General features: G+C 44.0%; 1 protein-coding gene across 1 annotated transcript; it reads right to left on the bottom strand.

Annotated features, from left to right (window-relative positions):
• Positions 1 to 560: 560 nt before the first annotated feature.
• On the bottom strand, positions 561 to 6,770 carry LOC135505052 (skin secretory protein xP2-like). The gene is made up of 2 exons (XM_064924085.1): positions 6,615 to 6,770; positions 561 to 2,726 (listed from the first exon to the last, which is right to left on the bottom strand). Exon 2 carries the CDS (start codon positions 2,716 to 2,718, stop codon positions 1,153 to 1,155), a length of 1,566 nt encoding a protein of 521 aa, XP_064780157.1. The 5' UTR covers positions 2,719 to 2,726; positions 6,615 to 6,770; the 3' UTR covers positions 561 to 1,152.
• Positions 6,771 to 17,679: the final 10,909 nt, after the last annotated feature.

Genomic DNA, 17,679 nt, shown 5'->3' with positions numbered 1-17,679 from the left:
CTCTATTCATTATATTTCTATGGTGCTGCCTGCCTACCACAGCTTGGAGTTCCAGTGAGATGGGCTATTATGATGTAAGAGGTAGAGGAAGAGATGACCTATGAAATTATCTGTCTGCTTGCATTAACATGGTCATATTTTTCAAACAAAAACACAGGCAAGCCAAGATTCACCAAACAAAATATTTGCAAGGCCAATGACCTCGAGGACATTGGCCTACAGGTAATACAATCCGGCGACCCCTAACCCAAAAGAAACCTGGTCTGTACATAACTGTAGAAGTTTGAAATGAATGATGTTCTGTCGATAATGTCTCCGACTGCTGATATTGGTGCACTCAATCTATCAGCCAACAACAATAAAGCACTGGACGAATTTCAGTTTTCAAAGATCTCCATTGTTTGCACCTAGGTTTACTTATTATAATCAATCATAAAGGTATCTTAAAATACAGTTGAAATAAATTGACTAAAATGACCTGTCATTATACGATAAGGCCCTGTGTCAAATGGCCGTTGCCTAATTTATGTAGAATACATCACAACAAAAGAACAATCAGGTACAACAGTCTTTTTTTATTCTCCATTCTAAGCCATCAATGAATATTCCTTACTGTTTGCACCATTATAAAAGGCCAAAACTTTTCATCCATTATTTTGTCATGTAGTTAATTAAGGAAAGGATATGTGAAAGTCTAAGTTAGATCACTATTGAATGCTATTCCGATATATATTTTTTAAAATAATAATCATCAGGCTCACACACAAAGACAAGACTACTCATTCCATTCAAAATTTCCAATGTCAATGTCACGTTTTTTTCTCTGTTGTCCAGTTTTTTTGTTGTTGTTTGTTTTACTATACTCATCCCTCAAATGTTGGCTGGCTGTCATCTCACCACAAATGCTGCAAACACAGGCTGCCCCTATGCAATGACGTGTGGGGCACAAAGACTCAACACTGCAACCATGTCTTACATCTCTTCCTTCACATGTACCTCACTCCCCCCCTCTACACTTGAGTGGTTGTATTTCCTTTTAGTTAACCGGAAACTCCTTTTGCCATAACAGACATTTTTCTATTTATCTTCAGAAGCTTGTGTTGGAGGTTTTTTCGGATCATTAGGGACTTTAGGGACACATTTATATTAGCTTCAGACCAAGTCAACAGCCTGACTTATTGCCTCACCGATTGCCTCAGGAATATGGATGTCGCCAGTCAGGTTCAAGTCCTTTTTTAATTCACAGTCAATTTGCCCCTCAACGGCATCCTCTGGCTTGTCAATGCCATTGACACATTCCTTTTGTTGTCGCTCCGGGGCAGACACGGCAGCCGGCTCGGCTGCCTGCTCCTGACACTCCCCATTGACCTCAGGGGCAGAAGGCTCAGCAGTAGCCTCCTCTGCGGAAACAACTTCCCTGTTGTCCAGCACAGCCTCCTGTGGCCCAGCGCTGGCCTCCTCTGCAGCAGCAGGTGCAGCAGATTCTGAAATTATGATCTCCGGGATGAATTCTGCAATGTCGGCAGCCTCTGACTCTGCTGCCTCTGTTACTGCATCAGCAGCTTCAGGTTCAAGCTCTGCTACGGATTCTTCTACAGGTAGGGGGAGCTCTTTAGCGGCTGGTTCTGGGACGGATTCTGGTTCTGCGGCTGCCTCTGGCTCTGCGGCTGCCTCTGTGGCTGACTCTGACACAACTTCTGCAACTGATGTAGGCTCCTCCTCCAGTGCGGGTGAAGCTGCTTCTGCCTCTACTGGTGCATCGGGCACAGCCTCAGGTTCTGGGGCCTCTCCTGTAACAGTCTCTGTTTCAGGCTCTGGAGCAGCAGGCTCAGGTTCTGTAGTGTCTGCCACCTCTGTGGCTTGTTCTGTAGCCTCAGAATCCTTTTCTGGTGCTGCGTCTAGGCCCACAGAGGCTGCCGCAGGCTCTTCTGGTGCAGGCTCTTTTGGTGCTGCCTCAGGCTTTTCTGGTGCAGGCTCTGTTGGTGCTGCCGCAGGCTCTCCTGGTGCATGCTCTTTTGGTGCTGCCACAGGCTCTTCCACTGCAGGCTCTTTTGGTGCTGCCGCAGGCTCTTCTGGTGCAGGTTCCTTTGGTGCTGCCGCAGGCTCTTCTGGTACAGGCTCTTCCACTGTAGGCTCTTTTGGTGCAGCTGCTGTTTCGTCTAGTGCCGCTGGTTCTTCTGGTGCTGTTACAGGGTCCTCTGGTGATGCTGCTGGTTCCTCAGCTGCAGCAGGTTCTTCCAGTGCTGACACTGGCTCTTCTGGAGCTGCAGCTGGTTCCTCTGCTACTCCTGCAGATTCTTCCGGTGTCAACACTGGCTCTTCTGGGGCTGCAGGTTCTTCCGGTGCTGCAGCTGGTTCATCTGAAGCCACGGGCTCTTCTGCTGTTGGCGCTGGTTCTGCCGGTTCTGCCACAGGTTCATCTAGTACAGCCGCTGGCTCTGCGGTGGCCCCCTTGGCCACATCCTCTATAGCTGACAGGGCCTCTTCTGTCGCTTCTGTGATGGTTACCGCTGCCAACTCCACTGCTCCCTCTACCGCAGCAGACACCTTAGGAGCATCCTTCGCTACCAACTCAGCGACCGGAGCTGGTGCTTTGCTCTCCACGGCATGGGCCATGGCCTCAACGGCACTCACAGCAGCCACAGTAATCTCCTCCTTCTTGTCTTTTGGGTCGCTGACATCATACCCCTTCTTTCTCTTGCTCAGCTTGCCTCCCATGGTGTCTCCTAAAAGTGAATAATAAAATCAGAATGACTTAAACAAGTGTGACAGGTTGTTGCGTTTGATAATCCATGCATAGCATATATCAATTTCCTTTAATTACCCACCACAAACCTCAATACCGAGTTAAAGCTGAATAAAATTCAAAGCATTGCAATCATGCCAACATAGTGCCGCCTGTCTCCGTTGTAAGAAAGCACTCAGTCGGGCTTTAAAAGGGGGAAGGCATTTCAATCTGGAGACCACACTCTGCCAAATACTTTTGGCAAAAAGACAAACGACCACTGCATGGGAACTACTCCAAGTTCTAAACTATCCAGTGCTCTTGTATAAACCACAGGACAAGAGACCCTCTCTGGAGACTTAGGTAATGTTATTATGTGCCAAGTGAGCCTCCCATTCTACTGTTGCCCTTTAATGGTCTGTTTTAGTTGTACACTTATTCACACTGGTATACTTTTAGAATAGCAGGTTAGAGGCACAGTTAGAGGAGGAAGGGGGGACTTGAGTTCACAAAATGCAGTTAAAAAACACAATTGTTTTTAGCTATAGGTTTTGGGAACCTATTGAGCACTTGTTGTGCATGACTAGGACCTGTTCAACAAGCCTGGTGAAAATTATTGTATAATCTGCTAACCTATTGCTATCTAGTGCACTGTGTATAAATAAGTAAGGGAAAAAATCAATGAGTGGCTATGCGTTCTGTGGAAAATAATGAACAACGTGGAATCCAATCAGAAATTAGTATTGAAACAATGCCATGGTATTTTAAAAACGACAGGTTGGTGAGACATTTTTTGGGGCTATGGTCTGGATTTTCTCTATACTTTAGTGCAAGGGTTAAATAACATTCAGGCCAGGGTAAGCATGGATAAGATAACATGTTATTTTACAGACCACAAACTCCTGTTACTTTGCAACCACTAAAGCATGGGAATGAATTAAGGGATAATCAACAAGGGGCTATGCGTTCAGAGTGGAACTGACCTTCCACAGAGATACATTATTTTCCAGAGAACGCATAGAGCCCAGAGTTGATTATCCCTGTCATACCATCCATTGTATACTATTTGCTTGTAGAAATGTGTTCAACATCCACTGAAGTAGCTAGCTAGCAAGTTTACTTTTGATAGCTACAGTAGTTACCATGGTAACAAAACAAACAGACGCGCTTGTTTAGCTAACCAAGCCATCAGATTTAGCTGCTATTATGAAAATCGAATTCAACAATACCAATACTGTTTTCAATTTGACTTTTGCTTTCAAAAGCAGCTCAAACAAAACGTGTAAACTGTTAACTATATCCATTGATTTCTATTATGCAAAAAAATAAAATACCCAAGGGGGTGTGGTATATGTCCAATATAACATATTTAGGGCAGTTCTAAGCACGATGCAACTCGGAGTGCCTGGATACAGCCATTAGCCATGGTATATTGGCCATATACCACAAACCCGAGGCGCCTTATTGCTATTATAAACTCGTTGCCAATGTAATTAGAGCAGTAAAAATACATGTTTTGTCATACCCGTGGTATACTTAAGCAATAAGGCATGAGGGGGTGTGGTATATGGCCAATATACCATAGCTAAGGGCTGTTCTTAGCAGGATGCATCACGGAGGGCCTGGATACAGCCCTTAGGCGTGGTATATTGGCCATATACTACAAACCCCTGAGGTGCCTTATTGCTATTATAAACTGGTTATTAACGTAATTATACCCGTGGTATACGGTTTGATATACCACTGCTGTCAGCCAATCAGCATTCAGGGCTGGAACCAAACAGTTTATAATGTCTGGTATTCCACAGCTGTCAGCATTCAGGGCTCCAGCCACCCAGTTTATAATGGGAAATAGTGCATGCTCTAGAATGCCCTTCAAGCCAATCAGAAAGGACTATTCAACAATGCCATGGTATAATACTGAGTAGTAGTATTCCGAGTAGTAGTACCCTCCACTGATGACAACAAAAACATATAGCTACACTATTTTAGCTATACATATAGCTTAACTAAGTATGTGTGTAGGGTTAACTTTATCACACTGGTCTCACTCACAAAATTGTGTTTATTTTACTCTTATTGTCATGCTTGTAAGAGGAAGAGCTGATTTCAACATACTTCAACTTCCCTTCCCCCTATCAGAAAACCGAGAACTGGAAGTTAAATGTTATCTGATAGATTATTTTTGGTGATAATAGTACTCAATTATTCCTTTATATAACAGTAGGCTGGCTGTCACAGAAAACTATATTTACCATGGGAATGGATATACTAAACAGGAATTACAGGTTACAGGTTTCTTCTGCCTGACATACAGTTTTAAGTGAAGCCAAAAGGTGGAAAATGCTCATCATGCAGGCGGTTCTCAAAAAAATGAAGCAAAACTAATCACGAACGGAACAATAGACTATGACATTTTCCGCAAGTACTTCGATTGACCATTATCCAAAATGTCCCAAACATAGTTGAATCGAATTTGTCTTTCTTGTTAGATGGGTGAGAGAGCGACTTCCATATTGCATATTTATTTGAACTGCAGAACACACGGGCGTGATCATAATAGGAGCTGTCCATAGTGCTGCATTAGGGCAATCAAGAAGGTATGCGGACAGAGGGAGCCATGCGGCAGGCCAGCGCAGACTGTGGGCTGTACAGCTACATCCATGCTGATATCAGAGCAGCGATGGGTCCCCTCTACTAGGCTACCGGATAAACAGGCTTTCATATTCCTCCCAATTACTGTCCATATTGAAGTTCGCTATAGCATGCGAATTAAGTTAATTGCGCGAGTTATTTACATGTGTTTGACTCAATTAATTTCCTCGGTTTACATGACATTTGCCTATACATGCACATTAAAAGAAAACAGTCAGACATTTCAAAAATAGATTTCAAGATAGATCTGCCAAAAGCACATGACAATGCTCACACATTGGGGAAGTACATGGAGCCTATAGGCGACGAGGGGATTAAATAGTACCGGTTTAGGGGTGTGAGGGATAAACCCATTACAGCAATATGATCACACACAGATTACCGTAAACACTACCGGGTAGCCATGTATTATTATCTATTAAAACTCAAATAGGGCTGAAGACACGTTAAATTACGATGAAGGAAAATGTGCAGGTAAATTTACAACTCCTGTTGCACCAGCAAGGCTCTGGGAGACAGGCATCCTAGATGCCTGCAACAGAATGATGTTAACTGTGAAATCCAACTGATTGTATAACTTTTATAGTTTGGATGGATGGCAGTCTTTGATGTTTGTCATTATAGAACAAATATAAGTAATGATTAAAAACGACATATTATCGACAGGGAAGGCACAAGCGCAATGACTCCATCCCACCAACCACATACCCCCGCTACCTCACTGTTCGTTAATGTTGCCATACCGTCTTGTGGGGCTCCACAGGCGTGTACACGAGTTACGATGGAAAATATGTTTGTCTTTTTTTCTAATAAGTTTGAATCTTGATTTGTCATCTTACTCTACACTTGATATTTTTTCAATGTATTACATAAATTGATTTGGGCACACACAGCCCTGTCACCCTGATGCTTCTGGATAAAAAAAAAAAAGGTCTACACCTCATAGCGCAGACAAATTGTTAAAATCCCAGGAAAGACTCTTTGGAACATCCACATAATAAAACGCAAATCATGGCTCGAAGATGTTGAATGTGAAAATCCACGCACGCACGGGTAGGAATGCAAATACATGAACAAAAGAGAACAAAGGATAGCTTATCCAACTCTTTCTCCCTTCTCCATTCTTTATTCTCCAATTTACCACAACAGCAGGCTATATGTTCTCTTATTTTCTCCAGAATAAAAAAAAAACAATATACAAAAGCTGAAAAATATAGATACAAAGTTCACTAACCTGGATTTCTGCCTTAAACCCAAACGGCAAGGAGAGTCGAGGAACTGATGTATTCCCTTGGAAGACTGAGCACGGACTGATAATAGAAAGAATCTTGCGACTGAAAGCTGCACCAAAGTCCTCCTCGCTCCCCGAGGTGCAATCTAGGACTGTGCTTTTTTGAAGAGTGCCCCTATAGGTTTGCCAGACATCATTCGCTATCACAATCTATTCCACAATCTAGGAGAAAGTGGGGTAAATGTAGCTTCTTTTTTTTACATTCAGCGTCACTCTGTCAAGGGAAATATAGTATTCTTTCTAACAAAGATATATAGGCTACATATATTTCAGGATGTTGTGTATCCCTGGAAATATTCAGAATTCATCTAAACGTTACATTTTTGAAAACATACTGTAGCTTGTTTTCTCTTAGCATAATTTACCCCGATATTGGGTAAATTGAGTCGCAGGACAGGGTAAATTAAGCCATCTACACATTTCTGTACTGAATGAAATATGACCTATCTCAGAGGAGGCTGGTGGGAGGAGCTATAGGAGGACAGACTAATTGTAATGGCTGGAATGGAACCAATGGAACAGAGTCAAACGCGGATTCTATTTGTTTAATGTGTTTAATGTGTTTGATACCCTTCCATTTATACCATTCCAGCTTTCACAATGACCCCGTCCTCCTATAGCTCCCCCCACCAGCTTCCACTGGTCTATCTTTATTTCCCAAACACAATTCAACACAATCACAATCCCTTTTTTGTGTTTTAATGCATTTTAAGCATCTTTTAACACAGGCTTAATACCTAACAAACAATGTACTTTAAAAAAATAAACACTTTTAACATAGGCCAGGCACGGTTGTTACCTCATATCCCAGCGACAATGAGACGCTACTAGCGCACACCGCTAACTAGCTAGCCATTTCACACCGGTTACACTCACCCCCTTTTGACCTCTTCCTTCTCGGCAGCAATGATCCAGGTCAACAGCATCAATATAAAAGTGTTGCTTCCATCCCTTTCCTTGCACCAACCTGGGCTTGTTACCTTTCCCTCCATAAAAGCCTAGCATAGCAAGGGAATCATCTACTTCAAGGTCTCAGAGTGAGTGACTTCACCGATTTAAATGCTACTAGCGCACACTACTAACTAGCCTGCCATTTCACACTAGTTATACAAGGATACACTTTCACAATAGGTTTAGGACCTCATACAGCAGCTTATAGAGACCCCAACTGATGTATAGAACAATCTAAAAATTATCTACTGAGGTGTAGATACAAGCATCATGAAACCTCAGAAGGATTGTACGCTTTTTTAAATTTTCGCCTAAAATGACATACCCAAATGTAACTGCTTGTAGCTCAGGGCCTGAAGCAAGGATATGCATATTCTTGATACCATTTGAAGGGAAACACTTTGAAGTTTGTAGAAATGTGAAATTAATGTAGGAGAATATAACATATTAGATCTGGGAAAAGATAATACAACAAACAAAAACAGTAGGGGATTAAACTGTAGAACCAATTCCTACATTTGAATATAAAAATGGATTTCATCAAACAAAACCATGCCACATTTTATCTCTGGGACCCTCAGGATGACAAATCAGAGCAAGATTACTGAATGTAAGTACATTATTTACCTTCAGAGGTGAATGTATCAAACCAGTTGCCATGATTAAAGTTGTTTTATTGTTGTTCATTCTCCTCAAACAATAGCATGGTATTTGTTCACTGTAATACCTACTGTAAATTAGACACTTCAGTTAGATGAACAAGAATTTAAGCTTTCTGCCCATATAAGACATTTCTATGTCCTGGAAAGTTGGCTGTTACTTACAATGCCATTCTAGTCACATTAGCGCATGTTAGCAACAACCGTCCTGGTATAGGGACACCAATCGAACGAGGAACTGGTGAAAATCAATTTTTCTGACCTAACTTGCTTGCCCCTATATATAGACCTCATGGCCGTGACACGCGTTCTCTTTCATTTTCTCGGCGGAAACGTCCGTATAGTTTGTGAAGTACAAACTTTCTGAAGTTCGCTTGATAAGTCACTGGTAAGTGTGATATCTTGCATGGAAGCATACTCACTGGCTGTTTGCATCCTGGAGCAGCTGGCGACAAGGCCAGCCCCTTCTCTTGAGTGCTCCACTCGTTACGTGCAGTTGGTCTATATCTTCCGCCCGTGGTTTGTCGTATTTGTGTTTTGTTAGAGTTACACTACGACTCCGTGTGCATCCATTAGTATGGTGGCTCATGCTGCCACAAACAGTAATTTACCTTACACAACTTGCCGACTGGCATGTTCCATGTGTGTGTTGTGAATTGCTTTAACATGCTGCTCCCCGTGCCTCAGGCGCTGGTTCTCTGCTAATTACCCTGCAGGTTTCTTTCTTGTTCGTTACCACTGCAGAGTGCAAGAGTATCGTGGTGGGCTTTCCACTACATTGAGACATTAAATTCAGTTCCTTAACGGAGTAATTCCATCATATGGTGCTGTTTTTACTGCTTTGATATTAAACCGGTAGGTAACATTGCAGTTGGCGTAAAACAAAAACAAAAAAACAAATAAATCAAACCCATTACCTGGTTGCAGTTTTTTTGTCTCTCTGCTTTTCATACACAGGGTTTCACAATTTTTTGTGGAGGTACTGGGTATCCCTCACCAGGTTTCTATTCCTCCAAGCGGGTCACAACATCAGCTCTCCCAGGGTGTCGGACCCCTGCTCCGTGGCCTTGTTGGCTTGGCTGAGCTTATGGCTTCCCTTTGTGACAGGTGTGAATGTGGCATCCCCCATGGGGATCCGCATACCTCGTGTATGCACTGCCTGTGTTTAAGCCACGTGGAAAGGGCAGTGGAGCGCCCTACTAGATGCCAATTTTGTGTGGTGTTCTCAGAGCACCTGCGCCTGGCGCAATTGGAGGCCATGCGCGAGTGGATTGGCCAGGCTCGGGTTCAGGCTGGGGACGAACTCCCTCCCTCAGGAGTGGTGCACCAGCGAGCTGTTAGTACCTCTACTGGGCCCAGTTCCCCTCCCAGGAAGCGTGACCGGAGCCACCGCAGGCAAAGCCCATCTGCTGCCAGTCCTGGATGGGGGCAGGAGTCGGACCGCTGGGACCACCTTAAACGGAGGCTGCATGCCCTGCGTCAGGAGGTTGATAACTTCGATGGCGACGACAGCTGTTCCCTGTTGGCCAGTGATAGGCTGTTCCTGGGGGGCGATGCTGGCACTATTCACCACCGTGAGTGGGGCAACCAGGCTGACAGGCCATCAGAAGCAGGCAGCGGGGCTTCATCACCCTGCCCAGCGTCTCGAGGGGCTATGAGGAGCCTATTCACTCGGGTAGCCACTGCACTGGACATCAAACTGGTAGACAGTGATGACTCTCCATGTCATCTCTGCCAAGTTCCACGAGGCCTTGCAGGAGAGCTGGGCCTCTGCCAGGGGGTGCCTCCGACTCACAGCAGAGACTGGAACATGGAGTTATGTTGCAGGTCCAGAGTCACTCAGCCTCTGGGGAGTACGCGACCTTGGACACCATGATAGCTGCCATGGTCCTTATAGGGCACATGGGTCTTCCCTGGTTTTTGCAGAGGTACTTGGTAATTCATCCCTCACAGGGTTTCTATTTCTCCAAGCAGGTCCCGGCATAAGCTGCTCCATGGCCTTGTTGGCTTGGTTGAGCTTATGGCTTCCCTTTGTGACAGGTGTGATGGTGGCATCCCCCCTGGTGGAACCCGTGACTGAAGCCGGGACCCCCCAGAGTCTTTGATGCCTGCCCCATCGCCTCATGCTGAGGCATGACAGCGGGGAGGGGCACAGCGTGCGGTGAAGCAACAACCTGTCAACTGTCACCGCCATAGGGACGTGCCTGGGGGACCCAAGTGCTTGGGGCGCCAGAGGAGAGGCGGGCCCTGGCAGGACCCATGACACACCCTTACCTAGCCTTGGCTGCTTCTCCCGGTCTCCAAGGGCAAAGTGGGAGGAGGGTGTGGAGTCCCACTGGGTGTTGTCCGCAATGATCAAGGGGTACCGACTCCAATTCCGGTGCCGGCTCCTGTTCTTCAGGGGCCTTTGTGTCTCCATGGTGGCCGACCCCCTGAAGAAAACGCTGTGGCTAGAGATCTCCTCACTCCTGGACAAGAGTGCCATCCGCAGGATCAAGACATCAGAACGGCTAGCTGGGCTCTACTCCACTTATTTTGTGGTCCCAAAAAGAGATGGATTCTGGACCTTCGCAACCTCAATGGGTAATTGAAGGTACTGAGGTTCTACATACTTGCCCCAGCCCACGTGTTTCAGGCTGTGTCCAGGGACCAGTAGTTTGTGACGCTGGACCTGAGGGATACATACGTACTTCCATGTTCCTGTTCATCCAGGTCAATTGCAGTACCTCCGATTCATTTTCGAAGGGACGGCTTACGAATTCATGGTTCACAAAGTGCATGGAGGCTGTCCTGGCACCTCTCACGTCCCAAGTATTTTTGATTCTCAATTATCTGTGCCCCAACCAAGACTCTGTCAGACAGACATGCTCTGACCCACATCGGCAGGCTGAGCATTACTGTAAATGACAAGAAGAGTCATCTGACGCCAACCCAGAGGGTGGCCTTCATTGGCATGGAACTGGACTCAGTCCTCATAAGAGCATGCCTACCCACCAGAAGGGTTCAGGCGATCTTATCTTGCCTCAACCATTTTTAGCAGGGGTGGGTGGTATCCTCCCTGACCTGCCAATGTCTGCTGGCTTGCTGACGGTGGCCTCGTTGCTGATTCCCCTGGGCCTGCTCCATCTCCGGCCTCTGCAACGGTGGTTCAACTCCCAGCAGCTGCACCCGAAGTGCCACCGTCACCCACAACTGCGGGTGACCGCACAGTGCCTCAGGTCACTGGGTGGCATGACCAACGGCCAGTGGCAGGCATATCAATACACTAGAGCTCCGAGGTGTACTGCTGGCCCTGCGGTCTTTCCTTCCATATCTGAAGGGAAGACATGTCCTGGTGAGAGCGGACAACACCACAGTGGTGGCTTACATCAACCATCAGGGTACAACCATCAGGGTGGACTGAGGTCTCACCGCCTTCATCTTGTGGCACAGGAGCTCCTTCTCTGGGTTGAGGGACGTTTAGCGTCTCTACACACAGCGTACGTACCTGGCATCCTGAATGTAGCAGCGGATATGCTCTTGAGGTAGGGCCCACCACCTTGGGACTGGAGCCTACATCCTCGGGTGCTGCAGCACCTGTGGGACAAGTTCGGGAGGGCGCAGGTGGACCTGTTTGCCTCCCTGGACAATGCACACCACCCCCTGTGGTACTCCATGTTGGAGCCACCAGGTCCTTTGGGCTTGGATGCTCTGGCTCCCGATTGGCCAGGGCTAGAGCTTTACGCATTCTCCCCTTTTCCCCTGATTCAGGCTGTGCTGGACAGGACCAGGATGGCGGAGCATCGTCTGCTGCTGGTGGCCCCATACTGGCCCAGACAACCCTGGTTCAGCCTTCTCCTGTCCCTGTTGTCTGGGACACCTTGTCAACTGCCCCTGAGACCTGACTTGCTGTGTCAGGTCGGGGGAACTCTGTGGCATCCGAGACCGCACCGCCTCAGTCGGTGGGCTTGGCCGCTGAACGGCACCAATGGTCCATGTTAGGAGTACAGGAGGACATAATGAACACCATGCAGAGCGCAAGGGCACCGGATACAACTGTGGCATACCAGTTGCGCTGGCGGTTGTTCTGCTTTTGGTGCACTGGTATTGAGGTTGTGCCCGAGTCATGTGGGGTGCAGTACGTCCTCCAATACCTGCAGTCTCGCTTGGATGAGTGCTTGGCAGCCTCTACACGGAGAGGGTATCTGCATGCCATGTGGGGTGGATGGACAGGCCAGTGGGGAGCCATTCGTTGGTCTCCAGGTTTATGAAGGGGGTTTGTCGCCTGCGTCCAGCTAGGACCCACTCAATGGCGAGCTGGGATCTGGATGTGGTCTTGGCAGCTTTGGCAAAGATGCCTTTCGAACCGTTGGAATCTGCCTCCCTGAAACACCTCTCTATGAAGGTGGCTTTCTTGGTAGCGATTACTTCCATGATGAGGGTGGGTGAGCTCCATGATCTTTCGGTAAGTTCTGAGTGCTACCGGATGGACCCCGGTGGGAGGAGTATATCCCTCCGCCCCTAACCTTCATTCCTCCCAAAGGTTCTGTCAGACAGGCATGTGAACATCCCTTTTTACCCTACCAGCAAAAATATTGTAATCAGATTACAGATACTTTTGAAAAACAAGATGATTACTTCGAGGATTACTTTTAAATTCCGAAAGGATGTTTGCAGGGCTAAAAAATGGACACTTCTCTGTTTTCTCAATAACATTCAAATCAGCATTGAAAAAAGGCGCAAATTTAACGTGGTTCCACCTGAGCGAGTCTGACCACAAGTCAGAGACCAATATGATGACACACCAAATCTGTTTGATGGTTCACAGTAAAAGAGCAGGAATAGGCTTTTGTAGGCTACAGTCCAAGTTATGTCGTCCAATGATGCGACTGCTGTCGGCATCCAAAGATTATCCAACTTGAATAAACGCTTGGAGGTAAAGATGACAGCAGTGGTGTAGTCTACGGCAATCCTGATATCACGGATATCACATACGGATATCTACATAGCGCATTGATGTGAATCACACTGCTGCTCTCTGATTTACCTATTTGCACTTTACGAATTGTGGTTGTTGTGGATGGCTGTTCACACATCTAAATATGTATGTGAACCCAATAATGGTTGAATTCAAGAAGTTTAATCTGCCTATCAATCATTGTTGCGCTCTTGCAACATCTGCAGAGTGAGGATCCCAGACGATGGAATAAAAGTGGGGCTACTATTGCTCAATCTAATTCATGCTGATAAAAAAACTAATCCATAGGCCTAATGGACACATGCTCAAACTTGCACACTTTTGATAGACTTGAAGGGGCAATCTGTAATTGCAATCTGTAATTGCATTTTTGGACTTATAAATAGATATAACAACGTAAATATATAATTTAATCGTATTATTATATGTAGTAGAAAGTGATGTGTTAGAAGAAGCCTACATAACCAACCCATAAAGTAAAATTCAACATCCCTATATGGCCAGCTATGTAAACTTTAACATTTATTTATCCTGCAATAGATGTCGTTCAATCGTCTCTCTTAAGTAATCTAAAAGTAACTGAATGTAATCATATTACGTTACTGAGTTTGGGTAATCCAAAAGTTACATTACTGATTACAATTTTGGACAGGTAAATGTAAAGGATTAGATTTAGAAAGTAACCAACCCTGCATATGAGGACACCGAGGTCCGGACCTCGGTTATTTAAAAAAAATATATAATAATTGTCGGTCTGAACTTACTGTTGAGAGTTAGAATAGAAGAATACACAAGGTTAAATTTCTAGAATTGGTTGTAGCAGCTTTCTTCTTATTTCATGTCACTCACTGACAGTCACTCAATTAGCCCATGTCAGTTAAAACATGTTAGATTATTATTTTTATATATATTTTTTATTTAACCTTTATTTAACTAGGAAAGTCAGTTAAGAACAAATTCTTATTTACAATGATGGTCTACCCAGCCAAATAAAGAGAGACCTAAGAAAATTAGTCTAGTTCGCTATCAAAACTTGTAGTAATCATGGCCGAATTACTGACCAGGCAGGCAGGGCACGTGCCCAGTGACCCTGACGTCCAGGGGGCCCCGATTTGATTTTGTCAGTCACTCTCACTCAGATATCACATTAACCTGGCATAAATCATGGCAAAATATGTAGAATTGCAGGAAATGTGCTTTAAAACTGCACAAGAAATGGTTCTGTAAAGCAAACTTATTTACCTTTTGTTAATGAAATACTTTTTCTGCTAACAGATCCTTCAGTATGTATTAAATGATCGTTTTTAATCACAGTATGAGTTCTGTACTGTACATCAAAAGTATTTCGAATGATCTGATTTTTAGTTCTGATATTTGCCATCCATGGTAAGGAGTACAGATGTAGCTCATCCTGGGGAAATGTGTCCAATTTGTCCTGATGGTGGTACGGTGCGCCCACACCTTGAATCCTTGAATATTTTGTGTGTTTTTGTTGTTGTTTTTGCTGTTCTTCAAATAGCATTTTAGAGTTTTGAATTGGTTTAGCAATGCAGTAAATGAGCTTAAACCTTTCTGGACCTCACTAAAACAGACCCTGCTCACTGGGCACAGACGTCAGTTCAACGTCTAGTTTTGATTTACATTTGTTTGAGTTGTCAACTAATGTGAATTCAACGTTAAATCAACAACAAATTTCACCATACCATTGGATTTAGGTTAAGTTTTCCACGTAGGTAGCTACGACCCTGTGTGCCATAAACCCTCAGGAACATGGTGTCTGATTCCTGTAGGTTCAACATACTGTTTTTCATGTTAGTTATTGTTCGTAAAGGTGACAGAGGGCCCAAAGGTCACTCTCAATATTACTTTTCCATTTTAAGTTTCCTGACATATGGCATCTTTGTTCTATTTGCCGTCGATGTGTTAATGAGCCCAATATTATATGTGAGGTTTAATGAAATTCTACAACTTGCTCCTTTTTGTGCGTACAGTTCACCCGAGAGATGATGCCGTTTTTCATGTATAGTAGGTCTTGTCTTGTTATCTATCATCTGCATCGTTGAAAGACAGGGAACAGAAAAATATTAATAAGGACATTTTGAAACAGAAAAGGGCAGATTATTCCATTTTGTTCTCAAGACAGGAAACATGAAGAGTTTGTCTTATTGCCCAGGAGTGGATTTTGTTTTGATGGACTGAGGGGAATGGTCTTTGCAAGTGTAAATCAAAGAAAAAAGGAATAGGAAAGGAGGAATAGAATGTGTTTGTTCTTTCAGTTGCAATTTTATATGGAAATTGTTTAGCAACCACAAAGGAAAGATTAACTTCAGGCACTTGTAATAGCCTACTAGGCTAGACTACAGTCTTTGACCAACCACTACTGAACCAGATATTACAAGCCAGATCTTACATGTGTGGTTTAATAACACATTAAGGACTTTCTGGATCCCACCTTACAAAACAAAAGAGAGTGAGACTTGTTATTCTGTCACACCTAAGAGTGGACTGAACCAGTCTTTAATTTGATCACTCTCATTGGACAGGAGCCATCAGCAATCAGAGATTAGATCACATCACATCAATGAGGAGGAGGATCTGTCCTCTCATTTCTATGGTGTGGAATGCAATCAAACAAGTATTAAAGAAGTGCAGTCACCAAATTAACATGCTAATGAATAGGGAGAGGTGTGGTAGCAAGGTTAAATATTTTATTACTGCATACAGATAGATGGAGGATCTAAATTTGAGCCAGTCTCCTACAACAGGAAAAAAAATCCTGCAGCAACAAGAAATGTGAATTATTATGTGGACTATAATTAAAGGACATTTTTGTAAGGGTTGATACATTTTTCATAAGGGAAAATCAAGTCTGAAATTTGTAAGTGGAAATAACAAACTTTAGAAGCCTTTTAAAACCTCAAATACACTATAAGTTTTAAATGTCCAAGGGTGAATTTACAGAGTGATCAAATTAAGATCTTACATCTGTATGATTGCCAAGCTTCTTGCCATCCAGGACTTATATACTAGGCGGTGTCAGAGGAAGGCCCAAAACATTCCAAGGACTCCAGCCACCCTAGTCATAAACTGTTCTCTCTGTCTACCGCGTGGTATCGGAGCGCCAAGTCTAGGTCAAAAAGTATTCTTGACAGCTTCTACCCCCAAGCCATAAGAACAGCTAATCAAATCCAGACTATTTGCATTATCCCCACCCCACCCTCCATTTTTACGCTGCTGCTACTCTTTGTTTATTATCCATGCATAATCACTTTACCTCTACCTACATGTACATATTACCTCGACTAACCAGTGCCCCTGCACATGGACTCTGTACGGAACCCCATGTATATCGCCTCGCTAATGTTATTTTATTGTTGATCCTTAATTACTTGTTATATATATATAGAGAGAGAGAAAGAGATTTTTTAACCTGCATTGTTGGTTAAGGGCTTGTAAGTAAGCATGTGCAAATAAAATTTGATTTGATTGGCACTTAATAGGGAATTAACTTTTCCAAGACATGAAAACATGAATTTCCATTCAATTATGTAGTCAGTAAACTCAACTGTCACAAGCTCATCAGATTCTGTTAATGTGCCTTGGGGAATAAGCAACCTATTTGGCAACCTTACAATACCAAAGTTCTTTCCCATGCAGGCAGAGTGTTATGAGGCATGACTCATGAGGAAATGTTTCATTTATACCCGTCTATCACGTTTTCATTTCACCACTATCAGTCAGTCGACTGTTAATTTGTTAGATTGACTTTAGCTGAGGATAAGGTTATAGACTTCCCAAACCCTTCAAGTAGAACATTTTATGGTTTGTGTGCTGAGTTCCACTTACTCGGCTCTTCAAACACATCATAAGCTATCAATCATAAGGGTTTTGCAGAACCAAGTTCTGGAAGGGAATTTTACTAGGAGAACAGTGTCACCTTCTGTCTCTACTATGGAATTACATCAACTGTTTGATATGAGAGTAGCTTTTATGGACAATAAGCAATATGTATGTTAATGTGAACTCATAGCTTGCTGTTTGGTAGTAAGCATTTATTAGTTTAAAGGACACACTATCCAATCTGAGTTTTTTTGTTTGGAATGTTACGCCTTGTATCAGAGACTGATGCAGGATGTATGAGGGGTGCACACGCCCTCTCAGGAATTGCAGAAAAGGTAGCCTAATTGTGTGTGCTCGGGAAAAACATATAAGCACACTTAGCTTGCTGGAATGACAAGTTCAATAAATTAAATATATTGTATTGCAGTGTAGCAAAATCAGTGTCATTGAGCAGAAAAGCAGAAGGCTTGTTTCCCTCAAGCCTTTGACAAATACAAAACCTGTTTTATTAGATGTTCCTGGCAGCAGGAGTAGGCCTCACCACACCAAGAATGGGAGTAAGAGTAGAAAGGCTAAGTATCACATGACTCACAGTTCTGGC

This window comes from Oncorhynchus masou, chromosome 2 (genome assembly GCF_036934945.1).
Source record: "Oncorhynchus masou masou isolate Uvic2021 chromosome 2, UVic_Omas_1.1, whole genome shotgun sequence".
NCBI lineage: Eukaryota > Metazoa > Chordata > Actinopteri > Salmoniformes > Salmonidae > Oncorhynchus > Oncorhynchus masou.
This window is presented reverse-complemented; position numbering and strand designations above follow the sequence as displayed.

Excerpts from the sequence above, each read along its gene's own strand:
- LOC135505052 (XM_064924085.1), bottom strand. The coding sequence starts at position 2,718 with ATGGGAGGCAAGCTGAGCAAGAGAAAGAAGGGGTATGATGTCAGCGAC.